Here is a 24,470-nt window from a genome sequence, read left to right as displayed (position 1 = left end):
TCCTCATTGCTGCATAGAATAATTACGTCCTGGAAGCACCGCTGGGTGCCAGGCCTGCTGCTGGAGCAACACCAGATGTTATGAACGTCTGGCAGAGCAAAGCTGATGACTACTCGATAGTTTAGTGTGCCATGCTTTACGGCTTAGAATCGGGACTTTAATGACGTTTTGAACGTCATGGAGCATATGAGATGTTCCAGGAGTTGAAGTTAATATTTCAAGCAAATGCCCGAATTGAGAGATATGAAGTCTCCAATAAGTTCTATAGCTGCAAGATGGAGGAGAACAGTTCTGTCAGTGAGCATATACTCAAAATGTCTGGGTATAATAATCACTTGATTCAGATGGGAGTTAATCTTCCAGATGATTGCGTCATGGACAGAATTCTCCAATCACTGCCACCAAGCTACAAGAGCTTCGTGATGAACTATAATATGCAAGGGATGAACAAGACTATTCGCGAGCTCTTCGCAATGCTGAAAGCTGCGGAGGTAGAAATCAAAAAGGAGCATCAAGTGTTGATGGTCAACAAGACCACTAGTTTCAAGAAAAAGGGCAAAGGGAAGAAGAAGGGGAACTTCAAGAAGAACGGCAAGCAAGTTGCTGCTCAAGAGAAGAAACCCAAGTCTGGACCTAAGCCTGAAACTGAGTGTTTCTACTGCAAGCAGACTGGTCACTGGAAGCGGAACTGCCCCAAGTATTTGGAGGATAAGAAGGATGGCAAGGTGAACAAAGGTATATGTGATATACATGTTATTGATGTGTACCTTACTAATGCTCGCAGTAGCACCTGGGTATTTGATACTGGTTCTGTTGCTAATATTTGCAACTCGAAACAGGGACTACGGATTAAGCGAAGATTGGCTAAGGACGAGGTGACGATGCGCGTGGGAAACGGTTCCAAAGTCGATGTGATCGCGGTCGGCACGCTACCTCTACATCTACCTTCGGGATTCGTATTAGACCTAAATAATTGTTATTTGGTGCCAGCGTTGAGCATGAACATTATATCTGGATCTTGTTTAATGCGAGACGGTTATTCATTTAAATCAGAGAATAATGGTTGTTCTATTTATATGAGTAATATCTTTTATGGTCATGCACCCTTGAAGAGTGGTCTATTCTTGTTGAATCTCGATAGTAGTAATACACATATTCATAATGTTGAAGCCAAAAGATGCAGAGTTGATAATGATAGTGCAACTTATTTGTGGCACTGTCGTTTAGGTCATATCGGTGTAAAGCGCATGAAGAAACTCCATACTGATGGACTTTTGGAACCACTTGATTATGAATCACTTGGTACTTGCGAACCGTGCCTCATGGGCAAGATGACTAAAACACCGTTCTCCGGTACTATGGAGAGAGCAACAGATTTGTTGGACATTATACATACAGATGTATGTGGTCCGATGAATATTGAGGCTCGTGGCGGATATCGTTATTTTCTCACCCTCACAGATGACTTAAGCAGATATGGGTATATCTACTTAATGAAACATAAGTCTGAAACATTTGAAAAGTTCAAAGAATTTCAGAGTGAAGTTGAAAATCATCGTAACAAGAAGATAAAGTTTCTACGATCTGATCGTGGAGGAGAATATTTGAGTTACGAGTTTGGTGTACATTTGAAAAATTCTGGAATAGTTTCGCAACTCACGCCACCCGGAACACCACAGCGTAATGGTGTGTCCGAACGTCGTAATCGTACTTTACTAGATATGGTGCGATCTATGATGTCTCTTACTGATTTACCGCTATCGTTTTGGGGATATGCTCTAGAGACGGCCGCATTCACGTTAAATAGGGCACCATCAAAATCCGTTGAGACGACGCCTTATGAACTGTGGTTTGGCAAGAAACCAAAGTTGTCGTTTCTGAAAGTTTGGGGCTACGATGCTTATGTGAAAAAGCTTCAACTTGATATGCTCGAACCCAAATCGAAGAAATGTGTCTTCATAGGATATCCAAAGGAAACTATTGGATACACCTTCTATCACAGATCCGAAGGCAAGACTTTTGTTGCTAAATTCGGAAACTTTCTGGAGAAGGAGTTTCTCTCGAAAGAAGTGAGTGGGAGGAAGTAGAACTTGATGAGGTAACCGTACCTGCTCCCTTATTGGAAAGTAGTGCATCACAGAAAACTGTTTCAGTGACACCTACACCAGTTAGTGAGGAAGCTAACGATAATGATCATGAAACTTCAGAACAAGATACTACTGAACCTTGTAGATCAACCAGAGTGAGATCCGCACCAGAGTGGTACAGTAATCCTATTCTGGAAGTCATGCTACTAGATCATGATGAACCTACAAACTATCAAGAAGCGATGGTGAGCCCAGATTCCGCAAAATGGCTTGAAGCCATGAAATCTGAGATGGGATCCATGTATGAGAACAAAGTATGGACTTTGGTTGACTTGCCCGATGATCGGCAAGCAATTGAGAATAAATGGATCTTCATGAAGAAGACTGACGCAGACGGTAATATTAGTGTCTACAAAGCTCGACTTGTCGCAAAAGGTTTTCGACAAGTTCAAGGGGTTGACTATGATGAGACCTTCTCACCCGTAGCGATGCTCAAGTCTGTCCGAATCATGTTAGCAATTGCCGCATTTTATGATTATGAAATTTGGCAGATGGATGTCAAAACTGCATTCCTGAATGGATTTCTGGAAGAAGAGTTGTATATGATGCAACCGGAAGGTTTTGTCGATCCAAAGGGAGCTAACAAAGTGTGCAAGCTCCAGCGATCCGTTTATGGACTGGTGCAAGCCTCTCGGAGTTGGAATAAACGCTTTGATAGTGTGATCAAAGCATTTGGTTTTATACAGACTTTCGGAGAAGCCTATATTTATAAGAAAGTGAGTGGGAGCTCTGTAGCATTTCTGATATTATATGTGGATGACATATTGCTGATTGGAAATGATATAGAATTTCTGGATAGCATAAAGGGATACTTGAATAAGAGTTTTTCAATGAAAGACCTCGGTGAAGCTGCTTACATATTAGGCATAAAGATCTATAGAGATAGATCAAGACGCTTAATTGGACTTTCACAAAGCACATACCTTGACAAGATTTTGAAGAAGTTCAAAATGGATCAAGCAAAGAAAGGGTTCTTGCCTGTGTTACAAGGTGTGAAGTTGAGTCAAACTCAATGCCCGACCACTGCAGAAGATAGAGAGAAAATGAAAGATGTTCCCTATGCTTCAGCCATAGGCTCTATCATGTATGCAATGCTGTGTACCAGACCTGATGTGTGCCTTGCTATAAGTTTAGCAGGGAGGTACCAAAGTAATCCAGGAGTGGATCACTGGACAGCAGTCAAGAACATCCTGAAGTACCTGAAAAGGACTAAGGATATGTTTCTCGTATATGGAGGTGACAAAGAGCTCATTGTAAACGGTTACGTTGATGCAAGCTTTGACACTGATCCGGACGATTCTAAATCGAAAACCGGATACGTGTTTACATTAAAAGGTGGAGCTGTCAGTTGGTGCAGTTCTAAACAAAGCGTTGTAGCGGGATCTACATGTGAAGCGGAGTACATAGCTGCTTCGGAAGCAGCAAACGAAGGAGTCTAGATGAAGGAGTTCATATCCGATCTAGGTGTCATACCTAGTGCATCGGGTCCAATGAAAATCTTTTGTGACAATACTGGTGCAATTGCCTTGGCAAAGGAATCCAGATTTCACAGAAGAACCAAGCACATCAAGAGACGCTTCAATTCCATCCGGGATCTAGTCCGGGTGGGAGACATAGAGATTTGCAAGATACATACGGATCTGAATGTAGCAGACCCGTTGACTAAGCTTCTTCCACGAGCAAAACCTGATCAGCACCAAGACTCCATGGGTGTTAGAATCATTACTGTGTAATCTAGATTATTGACTCTAGTGCAAGTGGGAGACTGAAGGAAATATGCCCTAGAGGCAATAATAAAGTTATTATTTATTTCCTTATTTCATGATAAATGTTTATTATTCATGCTAGAATTGTATTAACCGGAAACATAATACATGTGTGAATACATAGACAAACTGAGTGTCACTAGTATGCCTCTACTTGACTAGCTCGTTAATCAAAGATGGTTATGTTTCCTAACCATGAACAAAGAGTTGTTATTTGATTAACGGGATCACATCATTAGGTGAATGATCTGATTGACATGACCCATTCCATTAGCTTAGCACTCGATCGTTTAGTATGTTTCTGTTGCTTTCTTCATGACTTATACATGTTCCTATGAATATGAGATTATGCAACTCCCGTTTGACCGGAAGAACACTTTGTGTGCTACCAAACGTCACAACATAACTGGGTGATTATAAAGGCGCTCTACAGGTGTCTCCAAAGGTACATGTTGGGTTGGCGTATTTCGAGATTAGGATTTGTCACTCCGATTGTCGGAGAGGTATCTCTGGGCCCTCTCGATAATGCGCATCACTTAAGCCTTGCAAGCATTGCAACTAATGAGTTAGTTGCGGGATGATGTATTACGAAACGAGTAAAGAGACTTGCCGGTAACGAGATTGAACTAGGTATTGGATACCCGACGATCGAATCTCGGGCAAGTAACATACCGATGACAAAGGGAACAACGTATGTTGTTATGCGGTCTGACCGATAAAGATCTTCGTAGAATATGTAGGGGCCAATATGGGCATCCTGGTCCCGCTATTGGTTATTGACTGGAGGTTTGTCTCGGTCATGTCTACATTGTTCTCGAACCGTAGGGTCCGCACGCTTAACGTTACGATGACAGTTATTATGAGTTTATGCATTTTGATGTACCGAAGTTAGTTCGGAGTCCCGGATGTGATCACGGACATGACGAGGAGTCTCAAAATGGTCGAGACATAAAGATTGATATATTGGACGACTATATTCGGACACCAGAAGCGTTCCGGGAAGTTTCGGATAAAACCGGAGCACCGGGGGGTTACCGGAACCCCCCGGGGGGTTAATGGGCCTCATGGGCCTAAAGTGGAGAAGAGGAAGGGGCTGCCAGGGCAGGCCGCGCGCCCCCTCTCCCCCTAGTCCGAATTGGACAAGGAGGGAGGGGCGGCGCCCCCCCTTTCCTTCTCTCCTTCCACCTCTCCTACTTGGACAAGGAAAAGGGAGGGGAGTCCTACTCCCGGTAGGAGTAGGACTCCTCCTGCGCGCCTCCTCTAGGGCCGGCCGCACCCCCCCTGGATCCTTTATATACGAAGGCAAGGGGGCACCCTAGGACACACAAGTTGATCCTCGTGATCGTTCCTTAGCCGTGTGCGGTGCCCCCTTCCACCATATTCCACCTCGGTCATATCATTGTAGTGCTTAGGCGAAGCCCTGCGTCGGTAGAACATCATCATCGTCACCACGCCGTTGTGCTGACGGAACTCATCCCCGAAGCTTTGCTGGATCGGAGCCCGGGGAGCGTCATCGAGCTGTACGTGTGCTAAGAACTCGGAGGTACCAGAGTAACGGTGCTAGGATCGGTCGGATCGGGAAGACGTACGACTACTTCCTCTACGTTGCGTCAACGCTTCCGCTGTTGATCTACAAGGGTACGTAGATCACACTCTCCCCTCTCGTTGCTATGCATCACCATGATCTTGCGTGTGCGTAGGAATTTTTTTGAAATTACTACGTTCCCCAACAAAAGCAACTTGTTGGAAGTAATACATCTTGATGTGCGCAGTCCAATGAGTGCTAAGGCATGTAGTGGATATCGTTATGTTCTTACTTCAAAGATGATTTGAGTAGATACTGAGTATATTTACTTGACGAAACATAAGTCTGAATTATTGAAAGGTTCAAGTAATTTCAGAGTGAAGTTGAACATCGTCGTGACAAGAGGATAAAATGTCTATGATATGATCGTAGAGATGAATATCTGAATTACGAGTTTGGCACAGAATTAAGACATTATGGAAATTGTTTCACAACCAATACAGCCAGGAACACCATGGTGTGATGGTGTGTCCGAACATCATAACTGCACCTATTGGATATGATGCATACCATGATGTCTCTTATCAAATTACCACGATAGTTTATGGGTTAGGCATTAGAGACAACCACATTCACTTTAAATAGGGCACCACGTAATTCCGATGAGATGACACCGTATGAACTATGGTTTAGAGAAACCTAAGCTGTCATTTCTTAAAAGTTTGGGGCTGCGACGCTTATGTGAAAAAGTTTCAGGCTGATAAGCTCGAACCCAAAGCGGATAAATGCATCTTCATAGGACACCCAAAACAATTGGGTATACCTCCTGTCTCAGATCCGAAAGCAATAAGGGATTGTTTCTAGAATCGGGTCCTTTCTCGAGGAAAAGTTTCTCTCGAAAGAATTGAGTGGGAGGATGGTGGAGACTTGATGAGGTTATTGAACCGTCTCTTCAACTAGTGTGTGACAGGGCACAGGGAGTTGTTCCTGTGGCACCTACACCAATTGAAGTGGAAGCTTATGATAGTGATCATGAAACTTCAGATCAAGTCACTACCAAACCTCGTAGGATGACAAGGATGCGTACTACTTCAGAGTGGTACGTAATCCTGTCTTGGAAGTCATGTTGCTAGACAACAATGAACCTACGAGCTATGGAGAAGCGATGGTGGGCCCGGATTCCGATAAATGGCTCGAGGCCATAAAATCCGAGAGAGGATCCATGTACGAAAACAAAGTGTAGACTTTGGCAGAACAGCTCGATGGTCGTAAGGCTGTTGAGAACAGATGGATTTTAAAAAGGAAGACGGACAATGATGGTAAATGTCACCATTAAGAAAGCTCGACTTGTCGTTAAGAAGTTTCCCGACAAGTTCAAGGAGTTGACTACGGTGAGACTTTCTCACTCATAGCGATGCTAAGAGTCTGTTGGAATTATATTAGCGATTACTACATTATTTATGAAATCTTGCAGATAGGATGTCAAAACATTGTTTCCTCGACGATTTTCTTGAGGAAAGGTTGTATGTGATACAACCGGAAGGTTTTGTCAATCCTGAAAGATGCTAATAAGTATGCAAAGCTCCAGCAATCCTTCTGAGGACTGGAGTAAGCATCTCGGAGTTGGAATGTATGCTTTGATGAGATGATCAAAGATTTTGGGTGTATACAAAGTTTATGAGAAACTTGTATTTCCAAAGAAGTGAGTGGGAGCACTATAGAATTTCTGATGAATATATGTTGTTGACATATTGTTGATCAGAAATGACGTATAATTTCTGGAAAGGATATAGGGTTATTTGGAAAGTGTTTTTCAATGGAAAGCTTGGATTAAGCTACTTGAATATTGAGCATGAAGATCTATAAGGATAGATCAAAATGCTTAATGGTACTTTCAAATGAGCACATACCTTGACATGATCTTGAAAGTGTTCAAGATGGATCAGTCAAAGAAGGAGTTCTTGCCTGAGTTGTAAGGTATGAAGTTAAGACTTAAAGCTCGACCACGGCAGAATAGAGAGAAAGGACGAAGGTCGTCCCCTATGCTTAAGACATAGACTCTACAATATGTTATGCTGTGTACCGCACCTGAAATGTGCCTTGCCATGAGTCAGTCAAGGGGTACAAGAGTGATCCAAGAATGGATCACAGGACAGCGGTCAAAGTTACCCTTAGTAACTAGTGGACTAAGGAATTTTCTCGATTATGGAGGTGGTAAAAGAGTTCGTCGTAAAGGGTTACGCCGATGCAAACTTTGACACTAATCCAGATTATTCTGAGTAGTAAACTGGATTCATATAGTAGAACAGTTATTTGGAATAGCTCCAAATGTAGCGTAGTAGTTGCATCTACAAGATGACATAGAAATTTGCGAAGTACATACGGATCTGAAAGATTCAGACCCATTGACTATAACATCTCTCACAAGCATAACATGATCAAACCCAGAACTCATCGAGTGTTCATCACATGGTAATGTGAACTAGATTATTGACTCTAGTAAACTCTTTGGGTGTTAGTCACATGGGGATGTGACCTTGAGTGTTAGTCACATAGCGATGTGAACTGGATTATTGACTCTAGTGCAAGTGGGAGACTGTTGGAAATATGACCTAGAGGCAATAATAAATTGGTTATTATTATATTTCCTTATTCATGATAATCGTTTATTATCCATGCTAGAATTGTATTGATAGGAAACTCAGATACATGTGTGGATACATAGACAACACCATGTCCCTAGTAAGCCTCTAGTTGACTAGCTCGTTGATCAATAGATGGTTACGGTTTCCTGACCATGGACATTGGATGTCGTTGATAACGGGATCACATCATTAGGAGAATGATGTGATGGACAAGACCCAATCCTAAGCCTAGCACAAGATCATGTAGTTCGTATGCTAAAGCTTTTCTAATGTCAAGTATCATTTCCTTAGACCATGAGATTGTGCAACTCCCGGATACCGTAGGAATACTTTGGGTGTGCCAAACGTCACAACGTAACTGGGTGGCTATAAAGGTGCACTATGGGTATCTCCGAAAGTGTCTGTTGGGTTGGCACGAATCGAGACTGGGATTTGTCACTCCGTGTAAACGAAGAGGTATCTCTGGGCCCACTCGGTAGGACATCATCATAATGTGCACAATGTGACCAAGGAGTTGATCACGGGATGATGTGTTACGGAACGAGTAAAGAGACTTGCCGGTAACGAGATTGAACAAGGTATCAGGATACCGACGATCGAATCTCGGGCAAGTATCATACCGATAGACAAAGGGAATTGTATACGGGATTGATTAAGTCCTTGGCATCGTGGTTCATCCGATGAGATCATCGTGGAGCATGTGGGAGCCAACATGGGTATCCAGATCCCACTGTTGGTTATTGACCAGAGAGTCATCTCGGTCATGTCTGCATGGTTCCCGAACCCGTAGGGTCTACACACTTAAGGTTCGATGACGCTAGGGTTATAAAGGAAGTTTGTATGTGGTTACCGAATGTTGTTCGGAGTCCCGGATGAGATCCCGGACGTCATGAGGAGTTACGGAATGGTCCGGAGGTAAAGATTTATATATGGGAAGTCATGTTTTGGTCACCGGAAAAGTTTCGGGTATTATCGGTAATGTACCAGGACCACCGGGAGGGTTCCGGGGGTCCACCAAGTGGGGCCACAAGCCACGGAGGGAAGCATGGGCCAAGTGTGGGAGGGGACCAGCCCCAGGTGGGCTGGTGCGCCCCCCACCAAGGCCCAAGGCGCAAGGGAGTGGGTGGGGGGGCAAACCCTAGGGCAGATGGGCCCTAAGGCCCACCCTGGTGCGCCTCCCCCTCTCCCCTCCCCTTGGCCGCCCCTAGATGGGATCTAGGGGGATGCTAAAGGAAATATGCCCTAGAGGCAATAATAAAGTCATTATTTATTTCCTTATATCATGATAAATGTTTATTATTCATGCTAGAATTGTATTAACCGGAAACATAATACATGTGTGAATACATAGACAAACAGAGTGTCACTAGTATGCCTCTACTTGACTAGCTCGTTAATCAAAGATGGTTATGTTTCCTAACCATGAACAAAGAGTTGTTATTTGATTAACGAGGTCACATCATTAGTTGAATGATCTGATTGACATGACCCATTCCATTAGCTTAGCACCCGATCGTTTAGTATGTTGCTATTGCTTTCTTCATGACTTATACATGTTCCTATGACTATGAGATTATGCAACTCCCGTTTTCCGGAGGAACACTTTGTGTGCTACCAAACGTCACAACGTAACTGGGTGATTATAAAGGAGCTCTACAGGTGTCTCCAATGGTAGATGTTGGGTTGGCGTATTTCGAGATTAGGATTTGTCACTCCGATTGTTGGAGAGGTATCTCTGGGCCCTCTCGGTAATGCACATCACATAAGCCTTGCAAGCATTGCAACTAATGAGTTAGTTGCGGGATGATGTATTACGGAACGAGTAAAGAGACTTGCCGGTAACGAGATTGAACTAGGTATTCGATACCGACGATCGAATCTCGGGCAAGTAACATACCGATGACAAAGGGAACAACGTATGTTGTTATGCGGTCTGACCGATAAAGATCTTCGTAGAATATGTAGGAGCCAATATGGGCATCCAGGTCCCGCTATTGGTTATTGACTGGAGATGTGTCTCAGTCATGTCTACATTGTTCTCGAACCGTAGGGTCCGCACGCTTAACGTTGCGATGACAGTTATTATGAGTTTATGCATTTTGATGTACCGAAGTTAGTTCCGAGTCCCGGATGTGATCACAGACATGACGAGGAGTCTCGAAATGGTCGAGACATAAAGATTGATATATTGGAAGCCTATGTTTGGATATCGGAAGTGTTCCGGGTGAAATCGGGATTTTACCGGAGTACCGGGAGGTTACCGGAACCCCCTGGGAACCATATGGGCCTTAGTGGGATTTAGTGGAAAGGTGAAAGGGGCAGCCCAAGGTGGCTGCGCGCCTCCCCCCTCCCCTAGTCCTATTAGGACTAGGAGAGGTGGCCGCCCCCCCCCTCTCTCTTTCTCCCCCTTGGAATCCTATTCCAACTAGGATTGGGGGGGGGGGATCCTACTCCCAGAGGGAGTAGGACTCTCCTGGCGCACCAACCATGGCCGGCCAGCCCCCCCCCTTGGATCCTTTATATACTGAGGCAGGGGACACCCCTAGACACACAAGTTGATCCTTGAGATCGTTCCTTAGCCGTGTGCGGTGCCCCCTGCCACTATATTCCACCTCGATCATATTGTAGCGGTGCTTAGGCGAAGCCCTGCGACGGTAGAACATCAAGATCGTCACCATGCCGTCGTGCTGACGGAACTCTTCCCCGACGCTTTACTGGATCGGAGCCCGGGGATCGTCATCGAGCTGTACGTGTGCTAAGAACTCGGAGGTGCCGGAGTAACGGTGCTTGGATCGGTCGGATCGGGAAGACGTACGACTACTTCCTCTACGTTGTGTGATCGCTTCCGCAGTCGGTCTGCGTGGGTACGTAGACAACACTCTCCCCTCTCGTTGTTGTGCATCACCATGATCTTGCGTGTGCATAGGAAATTTTTTGAAATTACTACGTTCCCAACAGCTGCCGCCACCCCTAGGGAGGGAACCCTAAGTGGGGGGCGTAGCCCCTCCCCTCCCCCTATATATAGTTGAGGTTTGGGTTGCCCAATACACACGAGTTCCTCTCCCTGTTGGTGCAGCCCTACCTCTCTCCCTCCTTGTCTCTTGCGGTGCTTGGCGAAGCCCTGCTGGAGTGCCACGCTCTTCCACCACCACCACGCCGTTGTGCTGCTGCTGGATGGAGTCTTCCTCAACCTCTCCCTCTCTCCTTGCTGGATCAAGGCATGGGAGACGTCACCGGGCTGTACGTGTGTTGAACGCGGAGGTGTCGTCTGTTCGGCACTAGAATCTCCGGTGATTTGGATCACGGCGAGTACGACTCCTTCAAACCCGTTCTCTTGAACGCTTCCGCTTAGCGATCTACAAGGGTATGTAGATGCACTCTCCTTCCCCTCGTTGCTGGTCTCTCCATAGATAGATCTTGGTGACACGTAGGAAAATTTTGAATTTCTGCTACGTTCCCCAACAACCCGGCACTTTCTGGTAGGCGTGTCAGTGCTAGGGTCCAGGGTCAACCGGACGCCGACGACTTTCAGCTTAGGCGCGCGATGAGAGCCGCAAAGCTTAGGGACGTCGAGGCCCAGACAGGTATGTCGGTTAATAAGCATTGCTCTATTTTGCACTTTTCTGAACATGAGATTATGAGTAGAGCACATGACATAGGAATCTCGCTAGGGGCAAATGGGGTCGAAATTGTTAATTCAGTTAATGACATGTTAGACCTAGAGGCTGAAAGAGCCTCTGAGTTGATTCATCAGTTAGCGGCGGTTAAACCTATGTCTGATGCCGAGATTCATAGCTTGAGTGTCCCCACACTGGTGAATTTTTGTGATGAGATGATGCCTGCATCGGAGGTTGATGAGGAGGCAGGAGAGGTAGATTCTACGCTGCCAAGCGAGGCATTTACGAATGTGTGTGTGTGGGGGGGGGTCACCGGAAGTAATGGCTCCTGATGCGGACATGCCGGGATTGAACAAACCTAAACGACCCTGGAAGAGGAAGGTCTACCAGTGTCGGCGGTCCATAGGAGTGCGAGAGTGAAACTCAAGAAAAAATTTCATGATGATTTATGAAAGGGATATTGTGGAAGAGCAGAGGTCTGGCAGACTTGGCTAAGCAACGGTTCCTTGCAGAAACAATTTTAGAGGATAAACTAGAGTTTATCGCTCTTCTGGAGACGGGTAGAGATAACTTCACGCCACAATTCTTAGGCTCACTTACAGCGGGAGTGGCCTTTGATTGGCACTGCCTTCCGCCAAGAGGGAGATCCGGTGGGATCCTCTTGGGAGTGAAATGTGAAACCCTTGAGGTTATAAATGTAGTAAGAGGAGAATATACGGTGAAGTTCAGGGTTAGGTCCAAATTGAATGGTTCCGTTGGGCCTTAGTGGCAGTATATGGGGCTGCTCAACCAGAGTTTAAGCCGGAGTTCTTAGCAGATCTGGTACGGATTTGTGGAGATGAAAGATTGCCAATTCTGGTAGGAGGTGATTTTAATATCATTGGGAGGAAGGAAGAAAAGAACAATGATCATTTTGATGGATGGTGGTCTTTTATGTTCAATATGATCATTAAGAGTCTTAACCTTGGGGAGATTGAACTCTCAGGAAGACAATTTACCTGGGCAAATTCTCTTCCTACTCCTACATACGAGAAGCTCGATAGGGTTCTGGCGAGTGTGGAATGGGAACAAAAGTACCCCTTAGTGTCGGTGCATGCGATGCAACGGGCGATCTCAGACCACACACCCCTGTTAGTTGATTCAGGGAGGGCCACGCATATTGGTAATAAAAATATTTTCTCGTTCAAATTAAGTTGGTTCGAAAAAGAGAATTTTATCGAGATGGTGGCAAGAGAGTGGGCTAAACCAGTGCATGGCACATATAGCGTGGCACGCTGGCAGAATAAAATCAGACACCTAAGACAATTCCTGAGGGGTTGGGCTAAAAATTAGAGTGGGATCTATAAAAAAGAGAAGGAGATGCTGCTCCAGTTAATTCAGACGCTAGATATACAGGCATAAACGAATTTGCTGGACCCAACTGAGCAAGCTTGCAAGTCGGAAGCCGAGGCCAAATTACATTCGTTACTTGGAGAAGAAGAGATGAAGTGAGCATTGCATGCCAAAGTTCTTAAGGTGGTAAAAGGGGATGACAATACACAATTTTTTCATATGATTGCGAATGGCAAGCATAGGAGAAAAAAATCATTCAACTAGAACAGGATGAGGAAACGGTTGTTGGACATGAGAATTTGAAGCTTTATACCTCCAACTATTACAAGCAGTTGTTTGGTCCTCCGAAAGATAACATCGTGACTCTGGATGAGAGTGTACGGGCTGATATCCCTCAGTTGCAGTCAGAGGAGAATGAGATCCTGTCTGCTCCTTTTACTGAGAAGGAGGTGTTCGACGCGATAGATCAAATGAAACCAAACAAGGCACCGGGACCAGATGGGTTCCCGGCAGAATTTTATAAGAAATGTTGGCATATTGTGAAAGATGATCTTATGCCTATGTTTCATGATCTTTTTAATGGACATCTTCAACTGTTCCAGTTGAATTTTGGCACGATCACTCTTCTACCTAAAAAGGAGGATGCTATATCTGCATCGAACAATTCAGACCCATATGCTTATTGAATGTCAGTTTCAAAATCTTTACAAAAGTGGCCACCAACCTGATGACAAAGGTGGCACACTCGATGGTGCAACCAAGTCAAACTGCCTTTATGCCTGGAAGACACATACTAGAAGGGGTAGTTGTCTTACATGAAACCTTACATGAAATCCACTCGAAGAAACTCGATGGAGCGATATTCAAAGTGGATTTTGAGAAGGCATACGATAAGGTCAAGTGGCCTTTTTACAGCAAGCTATGCGCATGAAAGGTTTCAATGAGTCCTGGACGAATCAGGTGGATTCTTTTGTCCAAAAAGGCAGTGTTGGAATAAAGGTTAATGATGATATTGGCCATTATTTTCAAACGCATAAGGGCCTAAGGCAGGGTGACCCAATGTCCCTAATACTGTTTAATATATTGTGGCAGACATGTTGAGAGTACTCATAGGACGGGCCAAGGAAAAGGGGATGATTGGTGGATTAGTCCCCCACCTGGTGGACGGGGGGGTATCCATCTTACAATATGCAGATGACACTATATTATTTATGGAACATGACCTTGCTCAAGGTCGTAACATGAAACTCCTCCTATGTCTTTTCGAGCAATTATCGGGGCTGAAGATCAATTTCCACAAAAGTGAGCTTTTCTGTTTTGGAAGGGCCAAAGAGGACCAAGAAGAATACAAGAAACTATTCAGTTGTGAACTGGGATAGCTACCCTTTAGTTATCTTGGCATTCCAATACATCATAGGAAATTGACTAATAAAGGGTAAGCTTATCTCATATGGAGGACGACTAGTATTAATTAATTCGGTACTCACGAGCATGCCGATGTTCCTCTTGTCTTTTTTCGAAGTACCCAAAGTATGCAAGAGATTAGACTTCTATCGATCTCGATCCTTTTGGCAATCAGACGAGGTTAAGACAAAATATCGCCTGGCAAGATGGGATATTATTTGTTGACCGAAGGACTAGGGGTGTCTTGGGATTGAAAACCTCGAGATGAAAAATGAATGCTTGTTGAGTAAGTGGTTATACCGACTATCGCTGCATTCCAAAGGAATGTGGGCCTAGATTCTACACAACAAGTATTTACACTCCAAAACTCTAGCCTAGGTTACTGTCAGACCTAATGATTCACCCTTTTGGAAGGGACTCATGCGAGCGAAGTATACTTTCTTCCATAGGGTGCAGTTTAGTGTTGGGGACGGCTCAACAATAAGGTTTTGGGAGGATACGTGGTTAGGTGATTGGCCGCTAGCTCTCCAGTATCCGTCTCTGTATCATATTGCTCAACGTAAGGAAGAGTACGTGGCAGCGGTGATGCAGACAGTACCCTTGAATATCCAGTTCAGGAGATCTCTAGTTGGAGAACGCTGGAACTCTTGGCTGCACTTAGTGAGGAGGCTAATGGAGGTACACCTCTCCGATGAGGAGGATTCTTTTAGATGGAAACTCACGAATAATGGTTTGTTCACAGTCAAGTCTATGTACTTAGATCTCATCAACTCTGGCCCAATCCCGCGCTCGCTCCATATTTGGCGAGTTAAAGTACCCTTACGAATTAAGATATATATTTATGTGGTTTGTCCATAAACAAGTGATCCTAACCAAGAATAACTTAGTCAGGCGGAGATGGGTAGGTAGCTCGAGGTGTTGCTATTGTGATCAGGATGAAATAATACAACACCTTTTTCTTGATTGCCCGCTTGCGAAGTTACTTTGGAGATCGGTGCATGTGGCCTTTGATATTTCACCTCCTGATAGCATAGAGATGTTGTTTGGGACGTGGCTTGATGGAGTGAATGTGCATCTCGCGCGTAATATTCGGATTGGAATATGTGCACTTATTTGGGCTATATTGAACTGTAGGAATGATATAATTTTTAACAGAAAATCTATGACTAATTTCTTGCAGGTTATATTCTGGGCTACTGCATGGATCCGTACTTGGTCATTACTCACTCCTACGGCCTCCAGGGAGCAGCTGGCTACTGCGTGCAACCGATGGAAGATGGCAGCTCGGGTTTTCTTCAACCGGTTTGGATGACGATCACTGCATAGGATTGGTCCTTAGTGGATCCTCGTTAAGCCGGATGCGGCTTTGAGACTTGTATTTTTATTTTTACTGCACTTTGTGAGTAGTACTTTGCACTACAAACTTTGTTCTATCGGATTTTTAATAAAGTGGCTACATGCATCTTTCCAATGCAGAGGCCAGGGGATAACCTCCTTTTCCAAAAAAGGTACATGGGCTTGGCAATATAAGATGTATATAAGCTAATCAACAACATTAATTTTGATGATCAGGAAAGTAAGATAGACGTTGGTTATTAAGTGTTGTAGACCCAAAATCATTGACCTGCAGATGAGAACGGTTTTTTGTAGCGTGAGCTATGCGGTACCCACTATCGTAGATGTCCATTGTTGGCTTTGGTGCATGTGGATCATGCTGAATTAGCAGCTGTGGCAGGAGGTAAACGCGTCATAATCTGGCACGAGAATACTCTGATAGCCGCGGTACTGTAGCTGACATGATGTGACATGGGTCTGTCAGACAAGCCCCATGCTTTTGTCCCGTCATCAACGTGTGACTAGTGTATTCAACTTTTTTATCCCGAGCAATGAAGATTCTGTTTTTTAACAGATTCACTAGATTGTCATCCTAACTTTCAATCATGTAAGTTATATGGAACAGCAGGGATCATTTATGTAATTACAACCAAGTCACTGTCACTCTTCGGAAAAAAAAAAACCATGTCAGTGTCACACAACGCCTCTCTCTCCCTTCTCTGCTCTTCTCTCACATCACCTCTCTCTTTCTTTTCTTTTTCACACAGCAACAGGCCAACACCTCACATGCATGCAGCTATAAAAAAAAGCTCCTTCGCATGCATGCAGCTCCATTGTTCTGCGGTCTCTCACATCACATCAGCACCTCACATGCACAGACATATGTTTTATTCCATATACACCAACAAGAGATGATCCCCTCTAAACCAGGCAGATAGACGGCGCATAGACAATAGAGAAAGGAAAGTAAACACTCGGGAGATATACAAGCACCACCAGGAATAAACAACACACATACCAAACGGCGAGACAAAGTACGTGGTAGCTTCAAGTGATTTTGTAGCCGAGACGTTCATGGGTGGCCGGCAACTGCGGTGACAAACCCTACCGGGTCCATAGTGGTGACCGCGTGTGCCACCCTGGCGACGGTCAAGGCAATCTTGCAGAAACGCAAGAACCTGCCAGACCTCCTGCTGGGCGCGCTCTGCAGCGTCCCCTGATCCCGGAGTTCCATTAAGCACGCCACATGCACGTACGCAGGCTCCCCGTCGGCGTAGTTGAAGCGGTAGCACCAGAACCTGCCACGGCGCCCGTTCTTCCCCTGCCCGCACAGCCCGCAGTTACCGCGGACAGGCGCCTCCTCCGAGAGGATTGGCACGCGTTCCTCCCCGGCGAGGACCGTGGGAAGGGAGGCACACTGCGGGTGGAGGTCGAGCTGGCGCTCGGCGTTGTGGTACACGAAGCCGAGCACCAAGTCTCCGCAGCCGTCGCAGAATCTGCAGCTGTAACCCGGGGCGCTGGGAGGCCTGTGGAGGAAGGTGAAAATGCGGCCCGGAAAGAGAGGATGCGTGAGGTAGGTCCTGAGGAGCGCGCAGCATACATGAAGGTCGTAGTCGCATGGCTCGCACCGGTACCAGCGCTCGTCGTCGCTGTACTGCCTGCAGCCATCGCACTGGAACGGAGAGCTGCCGGCAAAAAGCTTGAGTACGTGCCCTGGGTGGGCGGAGTGGGTCATCAGTAGCGGAGCAGCCTTGGAGGCCGGCGCCATGGCTGCCCTGTGCAGTGTAGTTACTGTTAGGTATCTAGCTTCAAAGGATCAAGCGAAGAGAATTGGAGAGCAGCAAAGAGAGAAGATGCAGCTGCTGCACATATATGTAGTTGAATCAGTGAACACACGCACACATCCACTAGTGATAGAGAAGCTCACGTACTAGTACTACTTAGAAGCTTTATTTCTTATTGACTGACTCAGTTAAACCGAAGGACTCTAGCTAAGCCCCTATATAGTGGACTGCAAGTTCGCTGTGAGCAGCACGTGTACAGCCACGTACACACACACTAGAAGCTACACTACGTACTAGATTTATTTCTTGCATGCACCGCTCATGCATGGACCATCTACTGAAGACACGTTGCTTCCTTACTAGCAGGGCCGGTCCTAGGCCTAGGCAAAGAGTGCGACTGCCTAGGGCCCAATCAGGGGAGGGGCCCATATCTTATATTTTTATATTCTGTGTATATACTACAAAGCCAACCAATGATACCTTTTCTCTAAGGCGCTTTCTTTGGTTTGGAGGAATTTTATAAGAATTCTAGAAGATATGATTTTTATAGGATTTTTTCCTTTATAACCTTTTGGTTCATAGGAATTGATTCTTATTCCTATATAGGATTGGTTCCTATCCTTCACATTTATAGGAAAATAAAAATGAGCCTAGATTCAATGAAAATTTCTTTGATGTCAACCAAATACATCTCATTTTCCATTCCTACTCATAGGATTTGAGATACATGTCATCTCATTTCCTACAAAATTCCTATTCCTACGATAATCCTATCCTATGAACCAAAAGAGGCCTAAAAAAACGCACGGACGCTTCGTTCTTTCTTCTTTCTTCCCTCTACTTTCATTCCCACCACTAGTAGAAAAAGGGTCAAACGTGAAGCACATTAGTGCCGGTTTGTATTTGAGCCGGCACTAATGTATACATTAGTGCCGGTTCCAACGGATAGCCGGGCCGCTTTCATTAGTACCGGTTCGTGGCGAACCTTTAGCACCGGTTCATGCCACGACCGGTACTAATGAGAGTGGTGGCAGGATGTTGTCAGACTGGGGCCCCTCCAACCCCTTTAGTACCGGTTCTTGGCACGAACCGGTACTAGAGGTCGTCCTACATAAACCCTTCGTCCACCAGCACTCTGTTCTTCCCCCTTTCCCCTCTCCCTCTCCTCTGTTCTTCCCTTCTTCCTCTCGAGTTCATCACAAAATTTGCCCAAAATTTGTCAAGATTTGAAGGCCCTCATCCATTCAAATGATCACAAAGGTTAGCAACTTTGTCCTTTCATCTCTCATTGCTAGATTAGCTCTTGCATTGGTTTATATAGTGATTAATTTGTGAGTTTAGTAATTTGGGAGGATATATATATATGTGTGTGTGCTAGTATTTGATTTATATGCAATTTGAGGTCAAAAATAACACTTAGTTTGCATATGTAGGTGTGGTTTACTTAGTGCCTTCTAAATCTCCATCGTAACCACCGTCGATCGCCTGCACCGTCCCGTCGCCGGCACAACCTTGTGGTGAGCCTCTTGTTCATGAAATTTTATATAAAAATTGATGTTTGTGTGATTTGGATATATAGTTACTCGTATAATTATCTTACCCGTACGTTGTTTGTTATACATATAGTGCCATGGTTTTGATATCCGTCCCCGTCGGCCCTAGTCCTTGTTATGATTCGGATGTGGTATGTATATTCTCTTTTAAAACTAGTTGCATTTCGTGTTTATGACAAATTATGCCCATCAAGTTGACATAGAAATTTTTTCTAGGAGGTATGTGAACCGGAAATTCCAACCGACCCTATTGCCGAGAGGTTAAATTTAGTTGAAAGAGAAAACGAGTACTTGAAAGAAAAATTAAAAAGAATTGAGGGGGAGAAGATGGAATTAGAGTTGCATGTTGCCGATGTCGTCGATGATCACAAGATGAAGATGGAGAAAATGCGCTTGAAGATTAGAAAGATTAGAAAGTATGCCATCGATAGTGAGGCTTGGTATCATTATGCTGTTGGATCCATTGTTACCTTAGTTGCGATCTTGATCGTATTTGTTGTTGCATTTAAATGCTTTAGCTAGAGAGTTATTTGTTTGTTACATTTAAGTGTTGTATGAACTTTATGTATGAACTTGTATTAATTTGGTCTATTCGGTGTTGTGTAATGAAGATGAGCCGGCAATGGATGTACGATGACCGATGCTCTCCCCAGTTCGTTGAGGGCGTGCATACTTTTCTGCTTGCGGCTGAGGCAAACAAGCGGGCGGATGGTTTTATGCCTTGTCCATGTTCTCGCTGTAAGAATGGTCACAATTACTCTACGTCAAGAACCATTCACTTCCACCTGTTTAAGTTCGGTTTCATGCCCCATTATAATGTTTGGACCAAGCACGGAGAAAGAGGGGTTATGATGGAAGACAATGAAGAAGAAGAGGACGACGACAGCTACCTGGCCATGGGTTCCCTGAATACGATGATACAACAATGGGGGAAGAAGCTGAGCCGGTAATGCGGGAAGAAGCTGAGCCGGCAATGCGGGAAGAAGCTGAAGAAGAGGCATCAGATGAGCCCGTTGATGATCTAGGTCGGGCCATTGCCGATGCAAAGAGAAACTGCGCAAGTGATTTGGAGAAGAAGAAGTTGCAGCGCATGTTAGAGGATCACAAAAAATTGTTGTACCCGAATTGCGTAGGTGACAAGAAAAAGCTGGGCACCACACTGGAATTGCTGCAATGGAAGGCAGAGAATGGTGTATCTGACAAGGGATTTGGAAAGTTGCTGGTAATGATAAAGGATATGCTTCCAAAGGACAACGAATTGCCCGAGAGTACGTACGAAGCAAAGAAGGTTGTCTGCCCTCTAGGGTTAGAGGTGCAGAAGATACATGCATGCCCTAATGATTGCATCCTCTACCGCGGTGAGTACGAGGATTTGAACGCTTGCCCGGTATGTGGTGCATTGCGCTATAAGATCTGCCGCGATGACCCTGGTGATGTCGAGGGCCGGCGCCCCAGGAAGAAGATTCCTGCCAAGGTGATGTGGTATGCTCCTATAATACCACGGTTGAAACGTTTGTTCCAAAACAAAGAGCATGCCAAGGCGATGCGATGGCACAGAGAAGACCGTAAGAAAGACGGAAAGTTGAGAGTACCCGCTGACGGGTCGCAGTGGAGAAAAATCGAAAGAAAGTACGGGAAGGAGTTTGCAGATGACGCAAGGAGCGTATGGTTTGGTCTAAGCGCAGATGGCATTAATCCTTTTGGGGAGCAGAGCAGCAACCATAGCACCTGGCCTGTGACTCTATGTTTGTATAACCTTCCTCCTTGGTTGTGCATGAAGCGGAAGTTCATTATGATGCCAGTGCTCATCCAAGGCCCTAAGCAACCCGGCAACGACATTGATGTGTACCTAAGGCCATTAGTTGAAGAACTCTTACAACTGTTGAATGGAACAGGTGTACGTGTGTGGGATGAGCACATGGGGGAAGAATTTGACCTAAAGGCGTTGCTGTTCGTGACCATCAATGATTGGCCTGCTCTCAGTAACCTTTCAGGACAGACAAACAAGGGATACCGCGCATGCACGCACTGTTTGGACGATACCGACAGTATATATTTGGCTAATTGTAAGAAGAATGTGTACCTGGGACATCGTCGATTTCTTCCGAGCAGGCATCCCGTAAGAAAGAAAGAAAAGCATTTCAAAGGTGAGGCGGATCGCCGGACGAAGCCTCGCCACCGTACTGGTGCTGATGTACATGATATGGTCAAGGATTTGAAGGTGGTCTTTGGAAAGGATCCTGGTGGACAACCTGTTCCGAATGACGCTGACGGACGCGCACCCATGTGGAAGAAGAAATCTATATTTTGGGACCTGCCCTATTGGAAAGTCCTAGAGGTATGCTCCGCAATCGACGTGATGCACGTGACGAAGAATCTTTGTGTGACCCTGCTTGGCTTCTTGGGCGTGTATGGGAAGACAAAAGATACACCTGAGGCATGAGAGGACCAGCAACGTATGCATGGAAAAGACGGCATACATCAGGGTCATGCAAGCTACGCTCTTACCAAAGAAGAGAAGGAAATCTTCTTTGAATGCCTGCTTAGTATTAAGGTACCGTCTGGCTTCTCGTCGAATATAAAGGGAATAATAAACATGGCAGAGAAAAAGTTCCAGAACCTAAAGTCTCCATGACTGCCACGTGATTATGACGCAACTGCTTCCGGTTGCATTGAGGGGGCTTCTACCGGAAAACGTTCGATTAGCCATTGTGAAGCTATGTGCATTTCTCAATGCAATCTCTCAGAAGGTAATCGATCCAGAAATCATACCAAGGTTACAGAATGATTTGGTGCAATGTCTTGTCAGTTTCGAGTTGGTGTTCCCACCATCCTTCTTCAACATCATGACGCACGTCCTAGTTCACCTATGCGAAGAGATTAACGTTTTGGGTCCTGTATTTCTACACAATATGTTCCCCTTTGAGAGGTTCATGGGAGTCTTAAAGAAATATGTTCATAACCGTTCTAGGCCAGAAGGAAGCATCTCCAAGGGCCGTAAAAATGAGGAGGTCATTGAGTTTTGTATTGACTTTATTCCTGACCTTAAGCCGATTGGTGTTCCTGAATCGCGGCATAAGGGCAGACTGGATGGAAAAGGCACGCTAGGAGGGGAACAAATAATATGTATGGACGAACATTCTCTCACTGAAGCACACTACACAGTTCTACAGAATTCCGCCTTGGTGGCTCCGTATATGGATGAACACAAGAATTTGCTACGCTCCAAACACCCGGAGCGGTCTGATGACTGGATTACACGTGAACAAACCAGGAGTTTCGCCAGCTGGTTGCAAGCACGTACCATGCATGACACCTCTATTGAAGATGACCTGTACTTGCTGTCACAGTTACCATCTTCGAATATAATGACTTTCAAAGGGTACGAGATAAATGGTAATACATTTTACACAATTGCCCAAGATAAGAAGAGCACCAACCAAAACAGTGGTGTCCGCTTTGATACAGAAACCAAGACGGGAAATGAAACATATTATGGTTATATACAGGACATATGGGAACTTGACTATCGACGTGGTTTGAAGGTCCCTTTGTTTCGATGCAAATGGGTCAATATGACACGAGGCGGGGTAACGGAAGACCCGCAGTACGGAATGACAACAGTGGATCTCAACAATCTTGCGTATGCAGACGAACCATTCGTCCTAGCCAATGATGTGGCACATGTTTTCTATGTGAAGGACATGTCTACCAAGCCAAGAAAAAGAAAAGATAAGGAAGCGAATGCATCGTACGATGAGCCAAAGCGGCACATAGTTCTTTCTGGGAAGAGAAACATCGTGGGAGTGGATGACAAGACAGACAAGTCAGAAGATTATGAAAAGTTTGATGAAATTGCTCCATTCACAGTGAATATTGACCCGAGCATCCCGTTAAATGATGAAGATTTTCCATGGCTACGACGCAAAGGGACACACACGAAGAAAAAGTTTCACACCCAAAGATCTGGGATGTGATCGGCTTAACTATCATCACTTTCTTTCATGCATTCTTTCATGCATTTACTGATTTTTTTCAGCTAAATGACCCTGAAATTGAAAAGCATTTCAAATGAACTCAGAAAAGGATGAAAGTTGGCATGGTATCATAATTTCACCCACATAGCATGTGCAAAAAAGTAGAGAGGGTTACCGCAAAAACTGGATGCACTTCGTGTACAAAATGGACAATCTGTTTCGAAGTATCAGGGTTTCGGACGAAAACTCATCCGTTACAAAGGCATTTCATTTTTTAAATAACTTAAGCATTACCAAATTGAATATAATGATAAAACACACTAATATTAAACATAAGAAAAAAGAATCACTGGAAAATGTATTTTTAAAGTTAAGTTATTCACAAACTAGTGATTCACACAAATTTCAAATAATTCAAAATTTAAACTATTCAAATTTAAAAACTACCGGCACTAACTGAAAGTTTCTAAAAACTATCAAAAATATTCACAAAGAAACTCTAAATACAGCTAAAAACAACTAAAAATAAATAAAACAAAATAAATAAAGCAGAAAAGAAAAAACTAAATGAAAAAAGCCCACCTACCGGGCCACAGCGGCCTGCATACGACTAGAAACCCAACCTGTTGTTGGGCCAGGATGCAGGCCCGCAAGCCCAATAGGCCCCACAGGGCAGAGTAGCAGAGGTAGGCCCAGAAGGCCTGCTTTAGAGAGGAGCTAGAGACAGCAGCGGCGGCGGGGCTTATAAGCAGGTGTGAACACCCTTCGGCTAGCGAGGTGGGACTAAACTTCTGCGCCCCTCGCCTGGCAGCACACACCCTTTAGTACCGGGTCGTGGCACCAACCGGTACTAAAGGGGGGGGCCTTTAGTACCGGTTGGAGCCACCACCCGGTACTAATTGGGGTCGCTTCCCGCCGCTTGGGCTAGCCAAAACAGACCTTTAGTACCGGTTGGTGGCTCCAACCGGTACTAAAGGTGCCTTCTATATATACAACACTTTGAAAAATTTCATTCTCCCCCTCTGTTTCTTCCCGATCGATCGACGCCGCCCCCGTCCTACGCCGCCCCCGTCACGCGACGTTGCCGTCGCCGCCCCCATCCTCGTCGCCGCCCTCATCCCCGTCGCCGCCCCTGTCCCCGTCGCCGTCGCCGCCCTCGTCTCCGTCGCTGCCCCGGGCCCGTCCCCGTCCCTGTCGCGCCGTCCCCGCCTCGCCGCCCCGTCACGCCCCGGGCCGTCGCCTCGCCGTCGCCATCGCCCCGCTGTGAGATCTCCCCCTCTAACCCCTCTTCGATCCCTCGCCCCCGGTTAATGGATGTATAGAAGTTGTTTTTTCTGTTTTTAGTGTTAGATGCTTAATTAGTATGAAATAGCATATAGAATTTT

The 24,470-nt window shown here is 45.2% G+C and overlaps 1 protein-coding gene across 1 annotated transcript; it reads right to left on the bottom strand.

The window, feature by feature from the left end:
• Nucleotides 1-16,587: 16,587 nt before the first annotated feature.
• Nucleotides 16,588-17,729, bottom strand: LOC125540397. Its single transcript, XM_048704010.1, has one exon. The coding sequence runs from the start codon at nucleotides 17,537-17,539 to the stop codon at nucleotides 16,844-16,846; it is 696 nt and encodes a 231-aa protein (XP_048559967.1). The 5' UTR covers nucleotides 17,540-17,729; the 3' UTR covers nucleotides 16,588-16,843.
• Between the last annotated feature and the right edge of the window lie 6,741 nt (nucleotides 17,730-24,470).

This window comes from Triticum urartu, chromosome 1 (assembly GCF_003073215.2).
Source record: "Triticum urartu cultivar G1812 chromosome 1, Tu2.1, whole genome shotgun sequence".
Lineage (NCBI taxonomy): Eukaryota > Viridiplantae > Streptophyta > Magnoliopsida > Poales > Poaceae > Triticum > Triticum urartu.
This window is presented reverse-complemented; position numbering and strand designations above follow the sequence as displayed.